This window comes from Emydura macquarii, unplaced genomic scaffold (assembly GCF_026122565.2).
Source record: "Emydura macquarii macquarii isolate MOO-44397 ecotype Brisbane River unplaced genomic scaffold, CSIRO-AGI_Emac_v2 contig_75, whole genome shotgun sequence".
Classification (NCBI taxonomy): Eukaryota; Metazoa; Chordata; order Testudines; family Chelidae; genus Emydura; species Emydura macquarii.
Genome location: NW_027130212.1, coordinates 8317774 through 8340720, shown reverse-complemented (window position 1 = coordinate 8340720; position 22947 = coordinate 8317774). Strand labels below are relative to the sequence as shown.

The 22947-nt window shown below is 39.5% G+C and overlaps 1 protein-coding gene across 1 annotated transcript in view; it reads left to right on the top strand.

Annotated features, from left to right (window-relative positions):
* Window positions 1-21480, top strand: part of ROBO1 (roundabout guidance receptor 1) — a 935708-nt gene extending 914228 nt beyond the window's left edge. Inside the window, exons 29-32 of the mRNA XM_067543346.1 lie at window positions 2980-3132; window positions 13819-14121; window positions 18409-18605; window positions 19771-21480. Of these exons, the coding sequence (XP_067399447.1) occupies window positions 2980-3132; window positions 13819-14121; window positions 18409-18605; window positions 19771-19785 (668 nt within the window). The 3' untranslated portion in view covers window positions 19786-21480. The remainder of the gene's footprint in view (window positions 1-2979; window positions 3133-13818; window positions 14122-18408; window positions 18606-19770) is intronic.
* The last annotated feature ends 1467 nt before the right edge of the window (window positions 21481-22947 follow it).

Genomic DNA, 22947 nt, shown 5'->3' with positions numbered 1-22947 from the left:
CTTAATGGGGAATATCATCAGTCTCTGTTACAGCATAGTTGAAATGAACTGCACTTGGCATGGCATCATAATTTATAACCTGTCATTTTAGAAACTACTTTTAGCCCTACACTTACCAGGTGATTCGGCGACAATCGACAGGAGTTATAACTTGCGTAACTCCTGTCGACTGCTGTGCTTCCCTTCTGCGTGGCATCTTCACTGCACTGTGCCGACGGGAACCGCGTTCCTGTTGACGCAGCACTATGCCACTTGAAGGGGTGGTTTCACTGCGTCGACTTCTGGATCGACTGAGCGGGTCTTCACTGACCGCTCAGTCGATCCAGATAGGTCGATCTGACGGTGGCGACTTTGCCACCGTCAGTATAGACGTACCCTTAGATTACAAACAAACTACACTTGGCTTTTCTGCTGGTCAACATTAGATATGTAATAAATATTTCATATTTAAGCAAAAGTATTGTTAGCTGCCAACATTAATTGAATATAAATAACTAATGATCTGAGCAGGTCTCATGCTTACCAAATGGGTTAATGTGACGTTTCAGCTGATAAATGGGAATGCCACAGTTCAAAGAGATCTCTGACTATCTTGCCGACCCTATATAACCGCCAGACCTAGAACACTGGGATTCTATTACAATTTTGTCCTCACCAGCTCTACAAAGCTTCAAGATTCCTCTCTCATTTCTAATGCCCACTCAAAAGTTTAGCATTCCTTTGTTTCAACATGGCTCTTTATAATGAAGAAAGAGAAGGGGATGTGGTTTAGTCATTCTGGATGAAATCTTGTCCTCAAAGACTTAAATGGAGCCAGGATTTCATCCTTTTGTATAAATATTTGGAATGGACATGTTTTAAAAAAAAAATGGATGTGTTTAAAAAAAAATTAACTTACCAACATTTAAAACAGTGTTATGACTTGATTTTTTGGATTTTTTTGTTTATATTGCATCTACTGGAATACAAACATTAGAAATGTAACATGATTCATGTACAATACAAATCAGGATCTGTTTTCACTCGCTTCTAGTGCGTCTCCTTCTAGTCGACCTGGGGATTAGCCTGGGGCTGACACCTCCTTTCCACCTCTCACCATGTACCCTGCCTTCTCTTCTTGGCTTTTAGAAAGGCAAGATGCTCCGTGTTTGTGGCTTGGCCTGAGTCACACGTGTCCTCCCCTTCTGTGTTATCAAAGTCTCTTCTGATGAATGGGCTCAGACAGTCTTCCTATTCACTGTCCAGCTGGTGCCACTTCCCCGGTAGCTGGTAGGGGAACCTGGGCCCACCCTGTGGTCTAGGTTCCAGATGTTCTGTTCCATTTTGGTCCTCACTGCCCTTTCCCTGAGCCTTTCCTATCTGTCTGGCTCTGCCCCTTCTCTGGATATTCCAGTCCCCAAACTTCCCTCTCCCAGAAAATAAATATAGGCTACCTTGGCTCTGTATCCCCACCTCTCTTCTCCCAGGGAGTGACTGCAGATTACTTCCCTGCAGATCCTTTCTGTTGCCAGCTTCCTGGCTTTTGTCCTATCCCTGCCTGTTACTCTCAGCTGGGCACCTCATCATTCATGGATTACTTAGGCCACCTAATTCTTTTCAGCCTATCTGGTTAATTGGCCCCCATTGAGCCTCATTAACCCCTTCCAGGCTGGTGTGGAGGTGAGTACTCCATTACTCAGGGGTTTGTCATATTTTGGGTCTAGGAACTATGTGGTGTACTTCAGTTACAGTACTTTATTCTTAATTATTCAAGCAATGCAGTGCTGGATGTAACTAGGGCCTGCTCATTGTTCTGCCATGATACATTTGAGTGAACTTCTTCATTTTCCATGCCAGAGGTAATGAAGCCCATTGTGAAAATGATGCATTTTGTTGTCAATGGACATTGCAAGCTGTTGGGCTTGGTCGCAGAGTTCTGATTCCTGGAGGAAAACCTACTAGAAACAAACTGTTGCAGGGTCCGTTGAAGAGAGAAATTGAGCCGGGTGGAGTGATAAGGAGAGTTTATTTGGTTACAGCTTTTAGTCCATTTGGGTTTTTTTTGCTTTGCGGCTAACAAAGTGAGCCCCGAGTTTACTACTTTACAACTTTTTATTTAGAATGATATGTAAATACAAACACTTTCCAACGCCCCATAAAATTCCTATTTGGTGATATAAATGGTTATAAAATAAATATTAATGGCTGTGGGAGGCATATAATTATACTCGCCTCTGTTTGTTATTTCCCACGAAACTTGTGTAGCATATACATTTATTTTAACAGCAGGAATGATCAAATGTTCCTTAACAAACTAGCAAGAACTAGGGAAGAACTAACAGTCTGGGCAAGAAGAGATAACACCCTTTTACTACATTCTTTGTTTAGATGGTGAGGGGAGGAATGGAAAGGGAGAACATAGCCTACTTATATTACGCTTTTGTTACCATGATCCCTATTGGGCAGGTTTTGGACACTGCTAGAAATTTGCTCTGATATGCTCCCTTCTTTTCTAATTTTAAGGCTAGAAAGTTGCCGTGGTTTGCTTCCCCCCCAGATCTCCTCCAACTTCAAGGCTAGAAAAGTGCTGTGGTTTGCACGCGATTATTGTTTGTGTAGTATGTGGCCTTTTTAGCCCAAGTTAGGGGTCCCACAGAGGACAATTTGTGTTTAAAGCTTGGGCCCAACTCCCAGCCCCCCAGGAATGTGGCCCAGCGATGACATTCTTTGTCCCCGTGCCCATACAAACCAGTTGCATAATTTCAGGAAAACTAAGTCAGCCTGTTTATTGCTTGGAAAATTAATCATTTGTTAAAATATACTGTAGAACATATCACCAATAAGGATATTACAAGATTTACATTAATGTAATATTATAATTAAATAACTTCAGTTTTAAAATGGCTGTACGTGATTCTTATTTTTAAAAAAGGGAGTAAAATGTCATGTTATGGAGAGAGAGAAAAATAAGAACATACTGTTTTGCGATTTTTTTTTCAGGCCGTAGACATTTTCATGTATCGCACTGCACTAGACCCACCAGCCCTGTGTCTACTGACAGCAACATGAGTGCTGTTGTAATACAAAAGGTCCGACCTGCCAAAAAGCAAAAACACCAGCCAGGACATCTGCGCCGAGAAGTCTACACAGATGGTAAGTCCACTGAAACAGGTGAAAATGTCAATGAACCTCTCTTGATGTATGCTGTGCGTGTGTGAAGATTTTCCACAGAAATAACATTATGTTTTAAAAATTTTTAAAAATCTGTCATTTGTATTTCCTGTTGCTAAACATGTTGAGCAAATTAATCATTTTACATTTCCATACTTGGTAGTCTTTATGGATGCCTCTGCTGCAGCTGTTTCCTGTAGTGTCTTAATAGGCTAATTGCTGCCATTTAAGAGAAAAGATAGCACATATAGGTACAGTAGTTGAAAATGATGTGTGCCTGGGAATAAAATCTTCATTAAAATGACAGAACAATAACTCCTCCAAAGTGTCATTTTTTTCTCACAAGAAACAATTTAGCATTCAAATGGTAACCATCAAAAATAGCTGAATTTTAATCCAAATGTGAGTATTGTTACAGTTACTTTGTGCACCAAAAGGCAAAATGTAATCATCTTCTCTCATGCCTTCACATACAATATCGACTCCTGCTGAAAAGGTAATGCTTGTATTCTCTGGGGAGTATAGGACGATAATACAAACATTGTGATGTTGTCTAGAGAAAGCCTTTAATGAAAATGCCTCAGGTGGGCCAGCTTTTATTAAACCACCACCTTCCAGTTTTTATAAACAACTCAAGGGCTTTGTGGAAATTCATGTAAGATAAATTCTTGAAGACTTACCCATCTTGTGAAGTTTGCTAAATTCGCTAACAGAGGAGGGAAACGAAGGGGTGTCAGAGGCATCATTCCCCACCTCCTGGTTCTCAGCAACAACAATCTGATTAGGACTTTCATTACCAGTCAGAAATTTTTCAAAGAGGGGCATCATTTGCCATTATCATATGAAAGCCTAATATTATAGATCCTTATCCAGGGTTACAATAAGGGGGTTTTGAGCCACTTCTCCCTGTGATTCCTACCACTTGACAGAAAAATTTAATACAAAGCTCACAGCATGATGAGCAGAAGTAATTTTGCAATGAGTGGTTGTCCATGCTATTATCTGACTTTATTCTGAGTATTTTCTCTCACTAGCATCCATCTGATATTAGACTGCATTAAATACTGGCATGACACAGTGCACCTGGGCCTCTTGGCTTCTGCCCAGGTCCCTTTTGTCAGTGAAACTGAGCTGTCAGAATATTATCTGATTTCAAGAGGTTATTTACAGTGGTTTTGTGCATGTTTGCTTCTGTGAAAGGGACAACACAGGGTGTAAATCCCAAAACTATACTAGCAATTTTACATTTATGGGACCTCTGTAATGGCATTTTACAAGATTTTATGGACATTTTATCAGCTTTTATTATCTTGAAGAGAATGCTCTTAACTGAAAAATTGGCTAAACATCAAACCTTGATATAATCACATCTACAGTAGCTAGGACGTCAAAAAGAAAATCTGGACTGGAGTTTTATGTGGCCATTTCTTTCCCTGTAACACAGGAATAAATAAGAGAGGGACCTGTATTTGGTGACAGGTTTTTGTAAAAGTAATTATACCAAGCTAGACTATACAGCATGGTGGTTAAAAATTGCAACAGATTTGACAGTTGTGATCAATATTTGTTTTGTATACTACAGCAGATGCTTATTTCAGCATGTTTTCTAATTAGACATGAATTTCTGCTAACCTGTGTGTTATAATTAATGTGCGATACATTGTGGTTGGTCGGACAGCAGGGAGTTGTTCTATTTTCTGCAATACTAATAAAACCCAATTCAAAGGTTGTGTTTTATTATTATTTTTTGCCCCAAACCATTTGCATAGCCATATTTGGAACCTTATTGAAAATTATAATTTCTCATTTTAATAGGCACATATAGAAGCTGCTCCTTTAGAATAAGCTATAAAATAATATCCACTAATTGTTTTCCTTAAGTGGGGAACAGTGATATGTAGACATGAATGAAACAATTGAGCACAGTTGACCTTTCAAGATACCTCTTAATTTTTCCTATTGGCTTGATGTCATACTGTGATTTATTTCTTTTATAAAACAGTGCTTACTACTAGAGAAGCTTCTAGTTTTTCCCATAATGAGTGAGCATCATAGTTTGCAGTAGAGGAAAGCTAATGTTCTGAACCTGGACTTTTATCACTGGTTCGAGCTATTAAATACTAAAAGAGAGAAGAGATTAATTATTTCATCCACATCTCAATCTTTTCAATAAGCTAATAAGCTGCTAAACTGCAGCTATTTCTTAGGTAACATAGAAGGATTTTTCACTATTCCCAAATTTCTTGACTACATTAGCTCAATAAATATTTCCTAGCAGTTTTATGAAATGTGTGACATGAAGGATTTACACAGCTGGATGATAAAAAATATGGAAGCAAATTCAAGCATCCCAAATGACTGATTGAAATTTCCAAGTCTGTTGTCAGCAGCCATTATATGCATAAGCTGTAAAAATTCTGGGTTTGTTTTCTTTCTTATGGCAAGGTTTATGAAGTAGATTATTGTTATTTCAGAGAGTGTTTTTATTTATAATGTAGCAATGAAAGGAGATGTGTTTGCTTTCAATTGCTTATTTTTCAACACAGAATTTTTTTTTCTAGTTTATTGTGCATTGTATAAGATTGCACAAACCTAGACTAATGCAATGACTATTTTTTTATCCTTGGCTGATACTAGTTCAGATCAGTTTCTGCTGAATGTGGAACAGGCTTTCAGATCTGTTGTTTTGTTCATTGACGGTCATCCAGACTGTGAAATGTTCTTCATATTTGTTGCTAAAAATCTTTGCTGAGAGGAGGGTAAGGGAATAAACGTATGAATATTTAATTGTTCTTCGTCTAGTCTTTCAGAGAGTTAAATACAACCAACTGTATTACTAAAACCTACTAACAAATGCACTTCTCCCTAACCCAACCTATTCTGACCAATTTACATACTTTATTTAAGAAATCCTGTCTAAAATATTTTCTGTGCCTTACTTTTCATAATTTATACATTTGCAAACCTTTTTTCAATTGTTGTTTTGGTTTGATTATCACTAATGAGAAGCCCTCAGACTTGTAAGCATTTAGGTAAACAGAGTGAAAATCCTCTGCAGTGAGTTACAGTCTTTGGGATTTTCCATACAGATTACGGCATTGACAGTATCAGCATATGGTGCCTGATTTTTAAATCCAGCTCCGTTCTTGCTCCCACTTTTGATGTAGGCACAAATGATAGATACGTACCTGAAAGTTGGGTAAATTAGCTCAGTGTTATCATTTAGACCCACAATAAATGATGAGGTTAGGAAAGCCACATTTCTCACAAGTGGCAAAGGTGGCTGTACCGAATATTGACATGAAAAATAATTCCAAAATGTTTCCAAATCTCTCCACTGTGACCCCATGTGTATTGTTGTGTCTCTCTGCCTTGATGGTACAAGCTACAGAAAGTGAGAAAAATGATAACTAAGAACATTTTTGCAACCACTACAAATTACCAAAAATCCTTTTTCTATAAAATGATGTTATGATTTCGACATCCAGTTTCTTCTGACATTCCAAGATACAGCACCTTTGTAATGGGACACAGCATCTGCTTCTATTCTGAGACATCTAGAGATACTGACCTTAAAATTGAAACATTTTTGTGAGATGAAAAGCTTTTACCATTTGTATATTATAATTATATAAACATGCACATTGGGGGGAAAAACCCTCTTTTCCTTTATACATTGTATTGGGTTTTTGTACATGCAATCACTAAATGATTTTAGAACCCTGCATCTGAAAAGAGTTAATTAGGTAAGGAACTTTATCTACATAAGTAATCCCCTAAATTGGGTTACTCACGTGCATAAAATTACTCATGTGCTTTAAACTTTTGAAGAGCAGGGCCTAAGTCTACAGTTTTGCATGGATATTTTTATGGGTAGTTAAGAAAATATGGCCTGATACATTTTAGAGAAAACACATAGTATATCACGATTTTTAACTGTCAACTGTTTTTTCCTGTGATGTGATAGTAGATATCAAAGGCTTTATATGTTTAATTATGTTTAAAGAAGATTCTTAATAATATTTCATTCCTTTTTTACTGATCAAAACCTTATGAGTCATCTTTTTTATGTTTATTTTCAGTTTCTCCTCTTTCAGTACAAAACTGGCTTATTGGATTGATTATTTTCCCTACAATCGTTTTTCCCATGATTTCTGTATATGCTCTCATTTATAAGCTTATTGAAAATTATAATCACCCTTTTCAAAAGGTACATATGGCATATTTATAAAATGGCATCTGTTAATTGTTTTTCTTAAGCGGGCAACAATACAGATATGCAGACATAAATGAAACAGTTAAGAGCAGTTGACCTTTACCAGCCACTTCTGAGTTTCTTATATTGGTTTGATGTCACTCTGTTGTTTGTTTATTTATTTCTCATTATGGAGGCCTCCATTTTCTTTTTAATAACGAAGCATGCCAGTTTGTACTAGAGGAGGCAGATTGAATCTTGATTTTCCCCGTGATTTGAGCTGTTAAATAAACACCACAGGAGTATAATAGTGTTGACCTCTGAAAAGTTTCCTTTTTCTCTATAAGGGAATCTTCTCAGCAAGGAACATTATGTTATAATGAAGATTTGTGTAGTTTCCCTGCAGGTTGTGACAAAGCTGCCTCTGAAGAGACTTTCGCTTTTTCTATGGTTATTGTTGTATTCATGCAATTTTACAAAAGCTTTTCATGTGGATGTGTTTTCTCTTCCATTATCATGCCTTAATTTTACCTAAATAATCATTTTAATCCTTGCCCTCTCTAACTTGGAACTGGTTAGGTTTTGGGGAAGAAAAGTTTGTTTAAAGTTATATTTCACTGACTTGATTTCTGAAATTACAGATGCTTTTGTGTAGGAAGTGGGGTTGTTTTGAGATTCACGATAGCAAAACTAACCATCTTCAAAGCACTAAGGGCATCAAAGGAATATTTCTGTTGGATTATCATGACTACTTCCTGGACTGGTTGCCAAAAAACATTGTAATCGTTTTTCAGACCAAAATTGCATATCTGGGCTACCAAAAAGACATTCTTATATTTACAGTCCCCTCAGAAAGATTAAATTGGATTCACTGCCATAAGATTACCTTTCTTCTTACTCTTTAGTCTAATAAATGAGCTCTCTCTCATTAAGTAATTTGGCTTTGATGCAGCTGCTTACTAGTATATTCCAGTTTCCAGACCATTTAAGCATTCTGGTTAACTGATAGAGTACTCTTTCAGGCTGAAGGAAGAAGAGTGTCATTTCATAAGAAATGTCTAAATATGGCTGAGAGGTAAAAAGACACTGGTGAGGAAATTTACAGGGACAGCTCGTATTCAAATAAATCTAACTACCTTCCAAATCGGATGCCCACAGAATTCCCAAATTATTGGCAGGGAAGAAGGAAAAAAGATTGAATTTAGAAAGATTCCCAGTCTATACTTGACACAAACAAGGGGAGCAGGGGGAAACATGGCTCCAACATAACATTTCCCAAATTGTGGCACTTGTCCCTGGCAGATGCTTGGAAGATGTATAAATTAAGATGGACAGTGCATGGCGAGGCTGTTGGGCATTATTGGTTTCATTTACCTGAAGCACTCAGTTTTCTAAAGTTATGAAATGTAGCTCTAAGCACCTTTATACACCCTTAATTCTAGGACAGCTGATGACCAAAATGAAACCCGCAGTATAACTTGAAGCAGGTGAAGGACTGCTGTATGTTATGCCTATTGCTATGGATTGCTATGCCAGCTAAGACTCGGATAGAGCACCATGCATCTCTTCACTCTTTCCCCCACCTTTGGCACACCCTTGCCATGCCCCCTTGAGAGGGAATCTTCAGTGGCCCCCATTGGGCAGTTTTCTGGTTGGTAATGTGAGGGACATATCCCTTCATTTCATTTACTTATACTCAAATTTGTACTCATCTTACTTTTGTTGCACTAATTTAGGAGGTTTTCAGTTCAGATGTTCATCTGCACGAATATACCTCAAACTATCTGAACGTACAGCGATGATAGCCGAAAAGTGCAGTTGCTCTGAGAGTTTGAAAGCTCCCTTAGATTGTCTCAGAGGAAATAGTGAGAATGAATGCTTTTTATTGCAAATTGCTGAAACAGGGATTTTAAAATTTTCAGAAATTTGTTAGTCTTTAAGGTGCTACAGGACTCTCGTTATTTTCATTTTATAACAGATGCACTTGGGATGATTGCATTACTGACTCAGGACTATCATTTACACCTATCACATGCACATTTTCTTCACCTGTTTATATACCTATGATTTGTTTCCTGTAGTCTTGATACAAAGCAGCCTTAATTACCATATGTGAGCTTTTAAAAATTTTCCTTCACCTTTTATGATGCAGTTGTGTGCTATTATAAATGACTGAACAATAACATACATGCACCTTGTAAATGGCTGTTGTTGACTTGTTGGTATACATTTGATACTACTGCACAAGCTAAATGGAAGAGAAACGTTACAAAGCTATTTTCTATGTGCCAGTCTCATTAGTCTTCATGTTAGGTTGGGGGCTTCAATTCTATGAGTGTGCTGAGCAGTCTCAGTTGCTACTGACTTCTTCAGTACTTTGTTCAGCTGTCAACTAATTTCAAATATCTATGAAATGTCTTCCAGGAAGCATTTAATGTCTTGCAGAATTTGTGTCATGTTTACATAGTTCATATCTACAAGAAGAACATCTGATCAAATTTGCAGAGAACACAAAGCTAGGAGAAGCTGCCAACACTTTGGAGGATAGAGCTAAAATTCAGAGGGATCTTGATAAACTTGAAAACTGGGCTATAGACAACAAAATTAAATTCACAAAGACAAAAGTAAGGAGCTACATTAGGGAAGTAAAGCCCAAGTGCATAAATACAAAATGTGGGATAACTGGCGTGGCCCAGCACTGCTCAGAAGGATCTGAGAGTTGTAGTGGATCACAAACTCAACAGAGTCAGTAATGTAATGCTTTAAAAAAAAAAAAAAAAAAGGCAAAGGCAACATTTAGGTTGCATTAACAGGGGCACAGCATGCAAATCACAGGAGGGGAGAGCGCTGCTCTGTTCTGCACTGGTTAGGCCTTAGCTTGAGTACTGTGTCAAGTTTTGGTCCCCAATGTAGAGAAAGGATGTAGAAAAAGTGAAAAGGATCCAGAGCAACAAAGATGATCAAATGGATGGAAATGCAAGCCTATGAGCAAAGGCTGAAGGAACTGGGTATGTTTAATTTTGAAAAGAGGAGATGGCAGTCTTCAAATACGAAAGGCTGCCATAAAAAAGATGGAGAAAAGGGGGCACGATAAGAGGCAATGGGTTCATAGCAGTTTTAGATTAAATCTCAGGAAAAATTTCCTAACTGTAAGAACAGCAGGACAATGGAACAGACTGCCTTGGGAGGTTGTGCAAGTTCCTTTACTGAAGGTTTTCAGAAGAAGGCTGGATAGCCATCTGTCTTGGATGGTTTAAAAAAAACAAATCCTGCATCTTGGCAGGTGGTTAGACTAGATGACCCTTGTGATTCCTTCTAACCCTATGATTTATGATGTAACCTACTCAAATAGTACAGAAAGATATCTTTGATGCAAAACATGGTTTACATATCCTTGTCTTTCAGACTAGCATTATGTTTCCTTGTATGAATTAATTGTATCTATGCTGTATGTAGCCTATAGGATGGTTTAGGTTAAGAAATAAATATAAATTTGGTTTTGGGCCTAAGTTAGCCTGAAGTGTAGAGGAATATAGAAAACTAAGTTCCTAATGGAAGAAAGTTAGAGATAAGTTGGAGACAGTAAGATGGGAAAATTGGAGTTAGCAAAGACATGACCCAAAGTTATGTTGCCGTTATGTTTTGGTTTATAACTGGTTTGAGCAAGATTTTTAATGGTGTTTTTGAAGATTGTGAATGTTTGATTAAAATGCTATCTATATTGATAGCATGGGAAGGACATTGGTGGAGATGTTAATTTAAATAATGTGTAATGTAAAGAGCTAAAAAGGAGGTGATGGAGATATAATTATGGTAAGGTGTAGCTTAACGTTAATTAGTATTTTAATAGATTACACGAAGAGTAGCCTTGATAAATGGCAGGAGAACACCAATTAACATCAGAAGGGTATCATAGAATCACAGAGTTGGAAGGGACCTCAGGAGGTCATCTAGTCCAACCCCTGCTCAAAGCAGGATTAACCTCAGCTAAATACCATTAGGTTTGATGATTATAAGACTGCCTTTCACTCTGTCGTCAGTGGACTGATCACCCATTAATACACTATTTCACCTTCAAGTGTAAATATAATTGTAGTATTGTGTAAGTGATAATTGCATGCTTGTTTGCTAGACCAATCTTTTTCTTTTGAATAAAGTTTATTTTTCAGAATGATAGGATGTCATTTAGTAGTCCCCCGCTAAATAATTTTTCTGTAATCGACCTAGAGATTTGATCTAAAAACCAAGTTGGGTTTTATCTTTAACAACTTCATATTAATTGGGACTATTTCAACATAAGCTTATATATGGCATGCCACAAAGATCAGGAGTGAATATATTTCCTTTACTAGATGTTGGGTGAACCATCCTATCATTCTGAAAAATAACAGACTGATTAGTACTTATAGGTTACCCTTTGGGTGTAGCCATCAGCAGTGTTTTTGATATGCTAGCGTTATGATCACTGTAACCATCCTGAAGAACTGAGTACATTTCAGGTCCTGAACAACTATAGCAAAAGTTTGCTCTTCTCTTGGATGGACCTGAACAATACCTGCAAGGAGCGTATCCAAACTCTTACAGTTAGGTTCCTTAATCCATTTTGAAGCACCTAAATAAAAGTAGCTTGATTTTCAAACGTGTCAAGCACTGATCGTTCCCACTAAAGTCAGTAGGATTTGTGAAAGCTCCAAACTTTCAAAAATGTTTAGAGGGATGTGGTTTGCATGTGCTTTTTACGCTATTATAAAACACCCAACTTTGAACATTTTTTCCTGTGTTGTTTTCATACAGTCTAATGGCATTATCGATATTCATTACAGTAATTCAACATGGAATTCCCTCAGAAGCTATAAGGTCTCTTTTAGAAGTCAATGCTTTAGCAAATGTATTCTCTTTTTCTGAGGGATGTCTGCTATCACATCACATTCACAGTTATTGTTTCCACAAAAAATGTAGTTCAGCACCTTGGGACGTAAATATTATTTTATATTAGAGTACAGTCAAGACCAGTGATTGTAATACCATGCTATGCATAAAATATATATGTTATAGTTTTAGTATTGTTAATCTGAAAGTGATTTTGTCAATGAGGTTTTGAATCTGTTAGTAGGATAGGGTATCACAATGATAGCCGGTTAATGTTGGCGAAGGGACCTCTGATTTGTGAGTGTTGCCTTTATTTACTACTTTGCTTTGTTCTGATTTTTTTTCAACTTTCACGCGCTCTTTGTTGCTGCCTTCCAGTATGCAGATTTTCCCTTATTCAAAATGGCCACCTATGATTTGGAATAGAGCTGAAAATAGGCAAATTGGCAACTATTTCCCTACAGTGTCTACATATGGCTTTCCCTGAGGGGCTTGTTTGCAGCAAGCTGAAGTGTGAATCTATCGTGCACTAGCCTGCCGCATACTAACTGGCCATATGGACCCTGCCTGAGGTGCATTAACAATTTATTAATGCACATTGATTACTTCCGTTTCAAAAAGGACAAAATCAAAGCTCATTACCAAACTGTTACTGCACGTCCGCAGGGTCTACATGGACTGTTAGTCCATGATAGGCTATTGTGAAGTAGACTCACACCCCAGCAGGACGTAAATTAATTGTTTGTGTAGATGAGCCCCTAATAAAGGTGGCTGCCAACACCCATTGTTTTATATGGGATTGAAGCCTAGCAGTCCTGGAAAATGGCTGTATTTCTATGGTTAGGGAGCCTTATAGAACAATGTGAGGAGATGGGAGAATGTAAGAAGCAGAAGAGAGCCTGAGAAATGGTAGAACGGAGATACAGGGATAGGCAGGAAACTGGGCTATGGAGTTATATGGAGATATGGAGGCAAGTGAGACTTAGAGGGGTGCTGAGGGATGGGAGCAGGAGCATGCAGAGGGGGTGTTGGAGAAAACTGAAGGGAAGATGGATGTAGGGATGCGTGAAAAACTGAGGGGGAGAGAAGTAAGGTGTGCAAGAGGGAGGCTGATAAGTTCAGGGGCTATGAGGATGAAGGGGGATGGGGTTGCAGTGAGCAGTGAGAAAGAAGGAGAAGAGGAGGAACTAAAATGGCAGTTCTCTCACCCCAGAGGGTGTAGGAGAGAATAGGTGAAGCCCCTTTCTTAGCAGCCACTTGGGAAGCTAGGGTTAAATTTAGAACCGGCAATGATCACTGGGTGGCAGCTTCCCCCTACAGATTCAAAAAGCAGAGGCAAAATTTTAACAAACAATAAATGTGTTGTTTTTTAAATCATGATTTCTAAGTTCATCTTGTGATTTGTGGGGGGAGGGGAAGTCTGATTCATGATTGCTTAATGCTTGGGTTGGCAGTACACTTCAGCAGCCTTAATTCTCAGTTAATGATTTTCTTTTGTGAGGAAACTGATGTAAAAATATAATGAGTTACCACAGTAGATGTAAAATATTATTCCTTAATTTTGCTAGTGCCTGATGTTTTTTTGTTTTTTTTTTACTTTGCAGACCTGCCACCCCCTCCAGTCCCGCCTCCTGCTATTAAATCTCCTACTGCCCAGTCCAAGCTGGAGGTGCGGCCTGTGATGTTGCCAAAACTTACTTCTATAGAACCGAGAACAGACAGGTCTACAGAAAGAAAAGCTGCAAGCTACAAAGGGAGGGAAGGGGCAGATAGCAGACAGCATTCTGAAGTGCGGACAAATTCAGGAGAGCGCAGAGAATTGCAGGAACAACAAAATGATGGGAAACTGCGAGGAAACAAAGCAGCAAAACGAGATGGCACACCAGCAAAAACTCATCTTCTCCAAGGTGATTTTGACATGATTGAGTTTAATGAGATGTATACTGTACCTAAGCAGAAGGATCTGGTTCCACAGGCCTCCTGATCAAATTCATAGCTGGCTTGAGAAGTTGGGTCTGGTCTACACTACAGGATTGGATTGACATAAGCAGCCTTACATTGACCTAGCTGTGGAAGTGTTTACACTTAAATTTGGCTCCCACTGACATAAGTGCCTTTCTATGCCAACGTAGTAACACCACCTCTCCGAGTGGCGTAAACTCTGTTGATGTAATTAAGTTGATGCAGTGTCAATGCAGACACTGCATTACTTACGTTGACTTATTGGCTTTCAGAAGCCATCCCACAATGCCCCACACTGACAATGCAATCAATACAAGTCCTCCTGGTGAGTACGCGCACTGTTGACACAAGGAGCCAAGTGTGCAAACACAAGCGATTTAATAACTGCGGTGGCTGTATTCCGAAGTAAGTTAGGGTGACATAATTTTGTACTGTCAACACGGCCTTACTGCTTGCACCAGTGCTCAAATGTGGTCTTTTGTCTTTCCTAATACTCAAGGCCATTCATTTTCAGTTTGTATTTTGTTTAAAATTTCCCAGGACGTTATCGATGTTTGTTACAAAAATTAAACAACTGAACACTGAGATGCCAAAAACCCCTTCAGTTTTCTGAGTAAATAGTGGGGGTTAATATTGGAGGATGGGAGGCTCCAGTTACTGGACCACCATCGCTCCTTCCAGAGTGGGGAACCAGGTACTTCCAAAATTTAGGTGAAAAATCAATAAAAAACTAATAATGACTTTTGTAAAACTTGGGACATTTTGGAGAAAATTCAGCAAAACTGAAAACAAAGGGCCTTAAATTATACTGTATTACAAAGTGAATGCAGATTGCATTGCTGTACATCAAGTAGGCAATACTGAGAACTCAATCATGTAAAAATAATCGTTCCAGAGGGGCAGCCATGTTAGTCTGTACACAGCAAAAACAAGGAGACGAAGTGGATTGCAGCCCACAAAAGCTTATGCCCGCAGAAATTTGTTAGTCTTTAACAATTTTTGCTGTAAAAACAATAGAATTCCTTTCACTATATTATGTTCCTTGTATGCACAGGCCTGTATGTGCGTACCTTACATATTATAGCCACACCTGGAGACGCATTCTTGGAGGGTCTTATGGACATTTGTCACTCGTATGATCTCCTTCTGCCTCTGCCCTAGGTTATTAAGGGAGTTCAGTGAGGCTCAGGGAACCCAAATATTTAGTAGTAGTACTGGTGAATTGAAGTTTGACTCATTTTTACCTAACATTTATAAAGAAAAAAGGTGCAACCTGCACTTCAAAGGCCACTTAGTCTTGCTTCCGTCCCCTGTAAAAAGGAGAACACTATAATGAAAATTAGACCAACAGGATGGGTTAGAGATGCACAGGTTACAAATCGTAACCAGAATGATGTTACAAAAAATGGCTCATGCCAGACCAACCTAATCTCTTATTTTATGGAGGTCAGTAAGGCTATCGATAAGGGGAGTTCATATGACGGGATCTATCTAGACTTCAGTAATGCTTTTGACAAAGTATCAAACAAATGCTTGATTCTTTCTTAGACTCGCTAGCCTGGGTACAAAAGAGGGGAATAGAAATTGGATAGTAAATTGGTTAAATGGGCACATAAGCAAGAGGTCATTGTAAATGGCAGTGGGTCACAATAGAGAGAAGTCATTAGACGGTTACTTCAGGGGTTGGTTCTGGGGCTGTTGCTTTTCAATTTATGTATTAATGGCCAAGAGCAGGTGGCAAAACTTGCTGATGACAGTAAAATTGGAAACATTGTTAATAGTTAAGGGGCATATCACCTTCAGAAACAGTTAAAAACATTAGGGCAGCTGTCTGTGTGTTGATTTATAGATATGCACTTGGGCTCTAAAATCATGAGGCAACCTACACGTGACTGAGTAAGGAAATGAAATTAACTGACAGTAAAAGGAGTGGAAGTATTCAGGTTTGCAGTATCTATTACTGATTATCATTACTATTTATTTCATAAAATGCTTAGCTCTGGTATAGTGTTTTTCATCCATAGATCTCAAAGTAAAATTAAAGCAAATAAAAGGCCAAAATTTTCCAAAGTGTTCACTGATTTTGGGTGTCTGTTTTGCTGTGCCCAACTTGAAACACAAAGGGCCTGATTTTCAGAGGTACTTAGCTGCTCCATGTCCTGTTGATTGTAGTGTGGCTTAGTGCATTAGTTCCCAAACTTTTTGCCAAGCCGATCCTCTCACTGCATTTTTCTTTTTTTTTTTTTTTTTTGCAACTCACCATTACACGGATGCACCCTCCACCCCAGCGGAGGGGCGGGGAGGGCACGGTGGGAGCAGGGGAGGTTGGAGAGCAAGTCTGCACCACAGCAGCAACTCCTGTGGCAAGGGGCTGGGATCAACTCCCTGCGGCAGGTGTTGTGACCTGTTGCCTGGGGTCTCAGCGCCACACAGCTGTGGCCTCTTGAGTTGTGCTGAAACCCTGTGCGCCAGGTCACAATGCCCAGAAGTGGGGAGCCAGGTCCAGTCCTGTAGCAGAGGTGCCGATTGTTGTAGGATGAGTGCGGGGCAGGCTTGCTGTCCAACCCTCATGGCCTCTCTTCCTCATTAGGCCAGGAGAAGTATGTTTGCCTAGGTCAGGGCCCAGTGATGGATAAATCTGACCCTGGACATGGTAACCCTGTAGCACCTTTCCACAATCCACTGATAGGCCAGCACTCACCATTTGGGAAACAGTGGTTCAGTGCATTGGTTCTTAACCAGGGTCCGTGGCCCCCAGGGGTCTGTGAACCATTTTGGGGGGCCACTGGTACCTGCGGCTGAAGCCTGGAGCCTTAGTGCCCCCACAGGGCTAAAACCCAGAGCTGAGGGGCTGAAGCCCTGAGCCCATAGGCAGAATTGGAGGATTATGGAGGCATTGCCCCCCACATACTGGAATGCCTTACCAGAGTAAGGCAGTCCTGGGGGCAGCTCCACACACACCCCCTTCTCTCCTGAGGCCCTGCCCCCTGGCCAGGTCGGTGGCCGAAAGCTGAAGCCGGGCAGTGCGGTGTGGCTGCTGCTCTGGCTGATACCATGAAGCAGGCAGCCATGACAGTCCCCCATCTGCTGCTGTTGCTGGTGCCCAAGGTGCTGCTCCTCTGTTCCCAGCACCCGTAGACTGCTCCCATAGCTGGGAAGAGTTGCCAGGGCAAGGGACCTGACTCCAAGGCCAGCAGAGCCCTCAGGGAGCAGCAACTGCAGAAGGGGCTCAGCACACAGTCCCCCAGCCATCCCTCTCCCTGTCCCCTGAGCTACCCCACATCTGGACACAGCCCTTAGCTATCCCCTTTCTGCACCCTGAGCTGTTTTCAAACTTTTTGAACTGAGCCCCTCCCCCTTTGAGTTATCATTTTTGGTCCCCATACTCCCACAACCCCGGCAGGCTGGGTAGCCTGCTGAGGTGAGTCAGGGTGTAGCTGCTGCCGCCCCCTCCCCCCCCCCAATAGAAGTCAAACCACCTATGCTGGAGGGACGCCCCCCCTCTGCCTAGCGGCCAGAGCCCCAAGTTCACACACTCCTCCTCCCCCTCCCCCCTGCTAGTCCTTGGAGTTTTTATAGCATGTGGGGGGGGGGGGCGGGGGAGACAGAAAGAAAAAGGTTGAGAACCCCTGATATAGTGTATATTGAGGGAGGAGACCTGGAGTGCACTACTGAGTCTGCTACTGTCTGTGAAGTCGTGGCCAAGTGACGTAGGCCCAGATTTCCAAAATTTCCACTAAATTTCAGTGCCTCCATATCTGAATGTTCAACCTGAGATATATAGGGCCTGATTTTCCAAGGTTCTGAGAACCCACAACTCAAGTAGAGATCAAGGACTAATTGTCCCCTCCACCTCTAGGATCATACCTGACAAATTACATTGCAAAGGTTTTCTTTTTCTCCATTTTCTGCTGGAACATAGAGCAAGGATCCTAAGTTTCATGTCATAAGTGGACATGAGTCATGGATCACTCTTTCTGTTGTTGCTGCTTCTTTCTCTCTGTTTCCAAATTTCTAACCTCACTATTACCCTTTCTTCAATAAAGTTTTTACTTTGTTATTATAGAAATGATTATGAAGCAGTATATACTACTATCATTCTAGCCATCATTTTAAATTGCTGGGTGGCCATTTAAAAGTTGCATACATCAGGTATATTTGCATAATTTGCAGATGCATAACATACTTAAGCATGTAAATGTATATAACAACATATGTATTCCATTGGACAGAGGACATCTTGCCATACTGTAGGCCTACATTTCCAACATCAAATAACCCAAGAGATCCCAGTTCCTCCAGCTCCATGTCATCAAGAGGATCAGGAGGTAGACAAAGGGCGGATCAAACAAATATAGGCCGAAGGAATGCTGCAGAAATGCAAGTACTGGGAGCATATGAACAAGGTGAAGAAGAAGAAGAATTAGAGGTAACTGTAGTGGCACTATTGGCAATGCATAGGGATAGATTATTGTCACAGGAAAATGATTTGCTGACCTAGATAGATAGCAGGATGAAAGCACATTTCAAAGATGTAAATATTTAACCTAGGAAAACTATTTTAGTTATTTTAACTGTTCATTAAACATAAGAACGGCCATACTGGTCAGACCAATGGTCCATCCAGATTAGTATCCTGTCTTCTGACAGTGGCCAATGCCAGAGGCTTCAAAGGGAATGAACAGAACAGGTAACCATCAAGTGATCCATCCCCTGTCATCAAATTGCAGCATCTGGCAGTCAGAGGGCTTAGGGACACCCAGAGCATGGGGTTGCATCCCTGACTACCTTGGCTAATAGCCATTGAACTTATCTAATTCTTTTTTTAACCCAGTTATAGTTATGGCCTTCATATCCCCTGGCAATGAGTTCCACAGATTGGCTGTGCATTGTGTGAAGAAGTACTTCCTTTTGTTTGTTTTAAATGTGCTGCCCATTAATTTCATTGGCTTACCCCTGTTTCTTGTTTTATGTGAAGGGGTAAATTACACTTCCTTATTCACTTTCTTCACACCATTCACGATTTTACAGATCTCTGTCATGCCCTCCCCTCCCCCCCGTTAGTCATCTCTTTTCTAAGCGGAATAGCACCAGTTTTTTTAATTTCTCCTCATTTGGAAGCTGTTCCATACCCCTAATCATTTTTGTTGACCTTCTTTGTACATTATTATTATTCCTAGACAAAAACCATCTTAAAATAGAGATAAGGTTGAGAATACATACAAGGATGTTGCAGTTATCCCCAAACCAAGCATTATAAGCACAGGAAATTTAGAGTAAAGGTTAAACTTAAAATAATACAAACATGTTCTGATATAGAAATGCATAGTTAGGGTACCGAAAACTACCTTAACTCTGCCCTATCATGACAAATTTTAGAGTCTGTGGTCCTAGATTAGATTAAATAGATATTTAAAGACACATTTATTTTTTCTTGTTAGTTGTCCTCTCCTGCTGTCAACCAAATTTCAGCCTTTGTCTTAAAACTCATGCACAATAGCATGATTATACATTAGTTGTGAGTAAAAATATCGAAAATACCTGAAACAAAACAAGCAAGCTAACTCCTAGCCAATTATTTTGATTTCTTACAGGAAACTGAAAGCTGAAGAGGACAAGAGATGTACTGTAACAGGCTTTGAAATCTAATCAGAAAAATATCACTTAAGATGCCTCAAGGCTGATGATGTTTGACGCCAGAAATAACGTTCAGTGCAATCAGAGTGTACAAACTTTCATTTTATTCGTGCCATCAAAATGCTAGTCTTTATTTTACTATTTCTTTTTAAACCCTCCTCATTATGAACAGCCCCTGACTATAGCATAACGCTAACTGTATCACCTTCTTTCTGCCCAAGAAGGCAGGTAAGCTGCTCTTCATGGTGCTGATGCCAACTGGCACGTCAGGATTTGGACAAAAGAGGGTGCCAAAATCTTGGATTCCTACTTTTCGCCCTGCAGGTGGCACCAAGCCAGCTGAGATAGCACAGAGCCAGTTGATATTCTTCTGTGTAATATAGCAATGATTAAAAATACCAAGTTGCGCAAAGTGAAATTCATCCAAAGGGTTCTTTTAATGTAGTGGCTTTACTATAGCCTGCAGTTAGTGCAAATGGTAACTTGCATTTTCAGAATGGACTGTTTCTTTATTTTCTGCCAGTCTCTTAATTATCCCTTGCAGCTGCAAAAGATTTACTTTTTAAAATGCAACTAAAAGCAATTTGGGGTGGGGTGGCTCATATTGTAAATATGTACTCATTTTAAAGCCCCTGTGGTACTTTAATTTGTCTTCCCCATTTTCATCATTAAAGTACATTCTTACTGAAAATGTCCTTTGGGGTAGGCAGAAGCCAAGGCAGTAGGAACTCTGGTGGTCTGGTCATGGCATGAATAAGTCTATAAGAAACTTGTTCTAATTTTCAACATACATGACACTTATAAAAATAAGCAAGGAAACAATGGACATTTTTAATAATCAGTGGGTAAGGACATCATTATTGTGACTGGCCCAAATCTCAGACCTCTACTTGTAGTGTCAGTTCACCTTAAAGAAGTGCCACTTAAAGATGTTTTGTTTGATCTTGGGGTTTGTTTGTTTTTTTGTAATGCACTGCTTTTTTTTTTTTTTTTTTTTCCTTGGTTTTAAAAGCACAATCACTAAACTTTATTTGTAAACCATTGTAACTATTAACCATTTTTGTCTTATTGAAAAATGTTAAGAAGCATTTGTTTGGGATTGTTTTTCATCTTTTTGTTAATGCTCTATGTTTGTGTTTGGAATATTTGAATGATGACAGATGGTAAAGTAACATACTTAAACGTGGGCCATAAACAGAACACTTCTCACTTTTCCTGGACTTGTGGAAAATTCTCAAGTTTGCTGTGGCCTAGCTCAACATTGGATTTTCATTAAAGCTGAAATAGAGGCATTAGTTGTGTTGAATTTTGCCAAATGATGTCCTCTCTCTGTAGATTTTATTATCTTTTCTGTAACTATATGATTTCTTGGTGCTAATGGAAAATTGTGTGTTTGTTTATGGACAGCTATCAGGACTAGCCCCAACTGAAAAAAAAAAAAGTGTTTTGGTGTTTACTGAGGACTGAAATTTTTCATTTAGCTAATTTTTAAAAAATGGTTACATAGAAAGGATGTGCAGTACTAAGGGAACAATCCATGTGATTAATGTTTTCATTATGTTCATGTAAGAAACCTCATATTTTAGCCATAATTTTTCATACTGAGGATCCAATAATCAGAAAAGTAATTTTTGTCACATTATTTATTAAAAATGTTCTCAAATACATCATCTTGTTTTGTATAGTTTCTTGTTTTACTCAAAACTCATTTTGAGGGTCTCATTATGATCTGATTTATATCAATATAATTGAGATAGTATTCCACTAAAGTCAATAGAGCTACGCCAGTGTGAGATCAGCATCAGCCCCTTAGACTTTGCATAATAACTTCTGATAATCATAAAGACACAAATTCTGGGTGCTTCATGAATGTTTTACGAGCTCTGATAGGGAGAGCCATCACATCTCTAAAAGCACCCTAGCTTCCAAAATGAGCTGAAGACAGAAATCCAGTCCCTAACCCATGCACAAGTATCGCTGTAGACCGGAGAAGTGAGACACATTTGTTGGGATATGAGTCTCAAAATTCAATGATAGGGGATTTCTTTGCTAATCTACTTCCCAGCCTTGCCAAGACCTTTGTGCTGAAGGAATTTGTTTGCTGGAATTCATTCATTTGTTAAAGGCCTGCACAGAGCACAGTGGTTTCTGAGTGCATACTCCTGGCCCTGCCACTCTGTGTGTATGTCTACATTTGAGCTGGGAGGTGTGGTTTCCAGTTCGCATAGGTGTACATGCACTAGCTCTGCTCAAACTAGTGTGCTAAAATAGTAGGCAGTGTAGCATAGGTAGCTGCTCAGGCTAGCTGCTTGAGTTCATAGCCAGAGGGCCAGACAGGTATGTACTCAGACTGCTAGCCTGAGCTGCTCCCTCTACTACACCGACCATACTGCTGTTTTTAGTATGCTGGCTCGGACAGAGCAAGCATAGATACTTCTGTGCCAGCTGGGAATCACATACCTGGAGTCATCCCTGTGCTACTATGAAGTCTACAAAACCCGGCCTGTGCTGTGACTGTCCTTCTCCCTCTACTTTCAATTTTCTTACTGCCTTACTCTGACTCATTACCCCATTCTTACCATTCCTCACCTTATCTCTTCCACACCAAGTTAAATATATGAAAAATCAAACCCAACAAAATGTGTAAGTAATAAACCTTTGCCAATTCTTCACCATATTCATTATTTTGTATGGTATCTCCCTGTCTACTAAAATTTTCTCTCTGAAAATATATCCAAATGGGGTAAAGAGCTGTATTCTCTACACATACCACCATCATAACCCTGCTAGCTTTATTTAAAAAAAAAAAAAAAAAAGAAAAGAAAGAAGAGAAGCCTCTGTTAGGTCAGTCTGACGTGTCTTTTTTTCCTGCATCGTTCAGCTTGCCAGCCTGTTTCATACCAATAACATTAAAAGAGTTTTCTAGAACAGGAGAAACTGGAGCTTTTGGCAATTGGCGCATGAGCTGGCAAAGCTAACAATTGGAGGGTACAAACAGAACTTCATCTTTGATTGGACATTGGTACTAGAGGTAACTGAAGCTTACTTCATTCCTCATTGGTACCAAGAAATACAAGAAACCAAGGACCACATCTTCAGTTGATGATATAAATCTGTGCAGATCTATTGAAGTC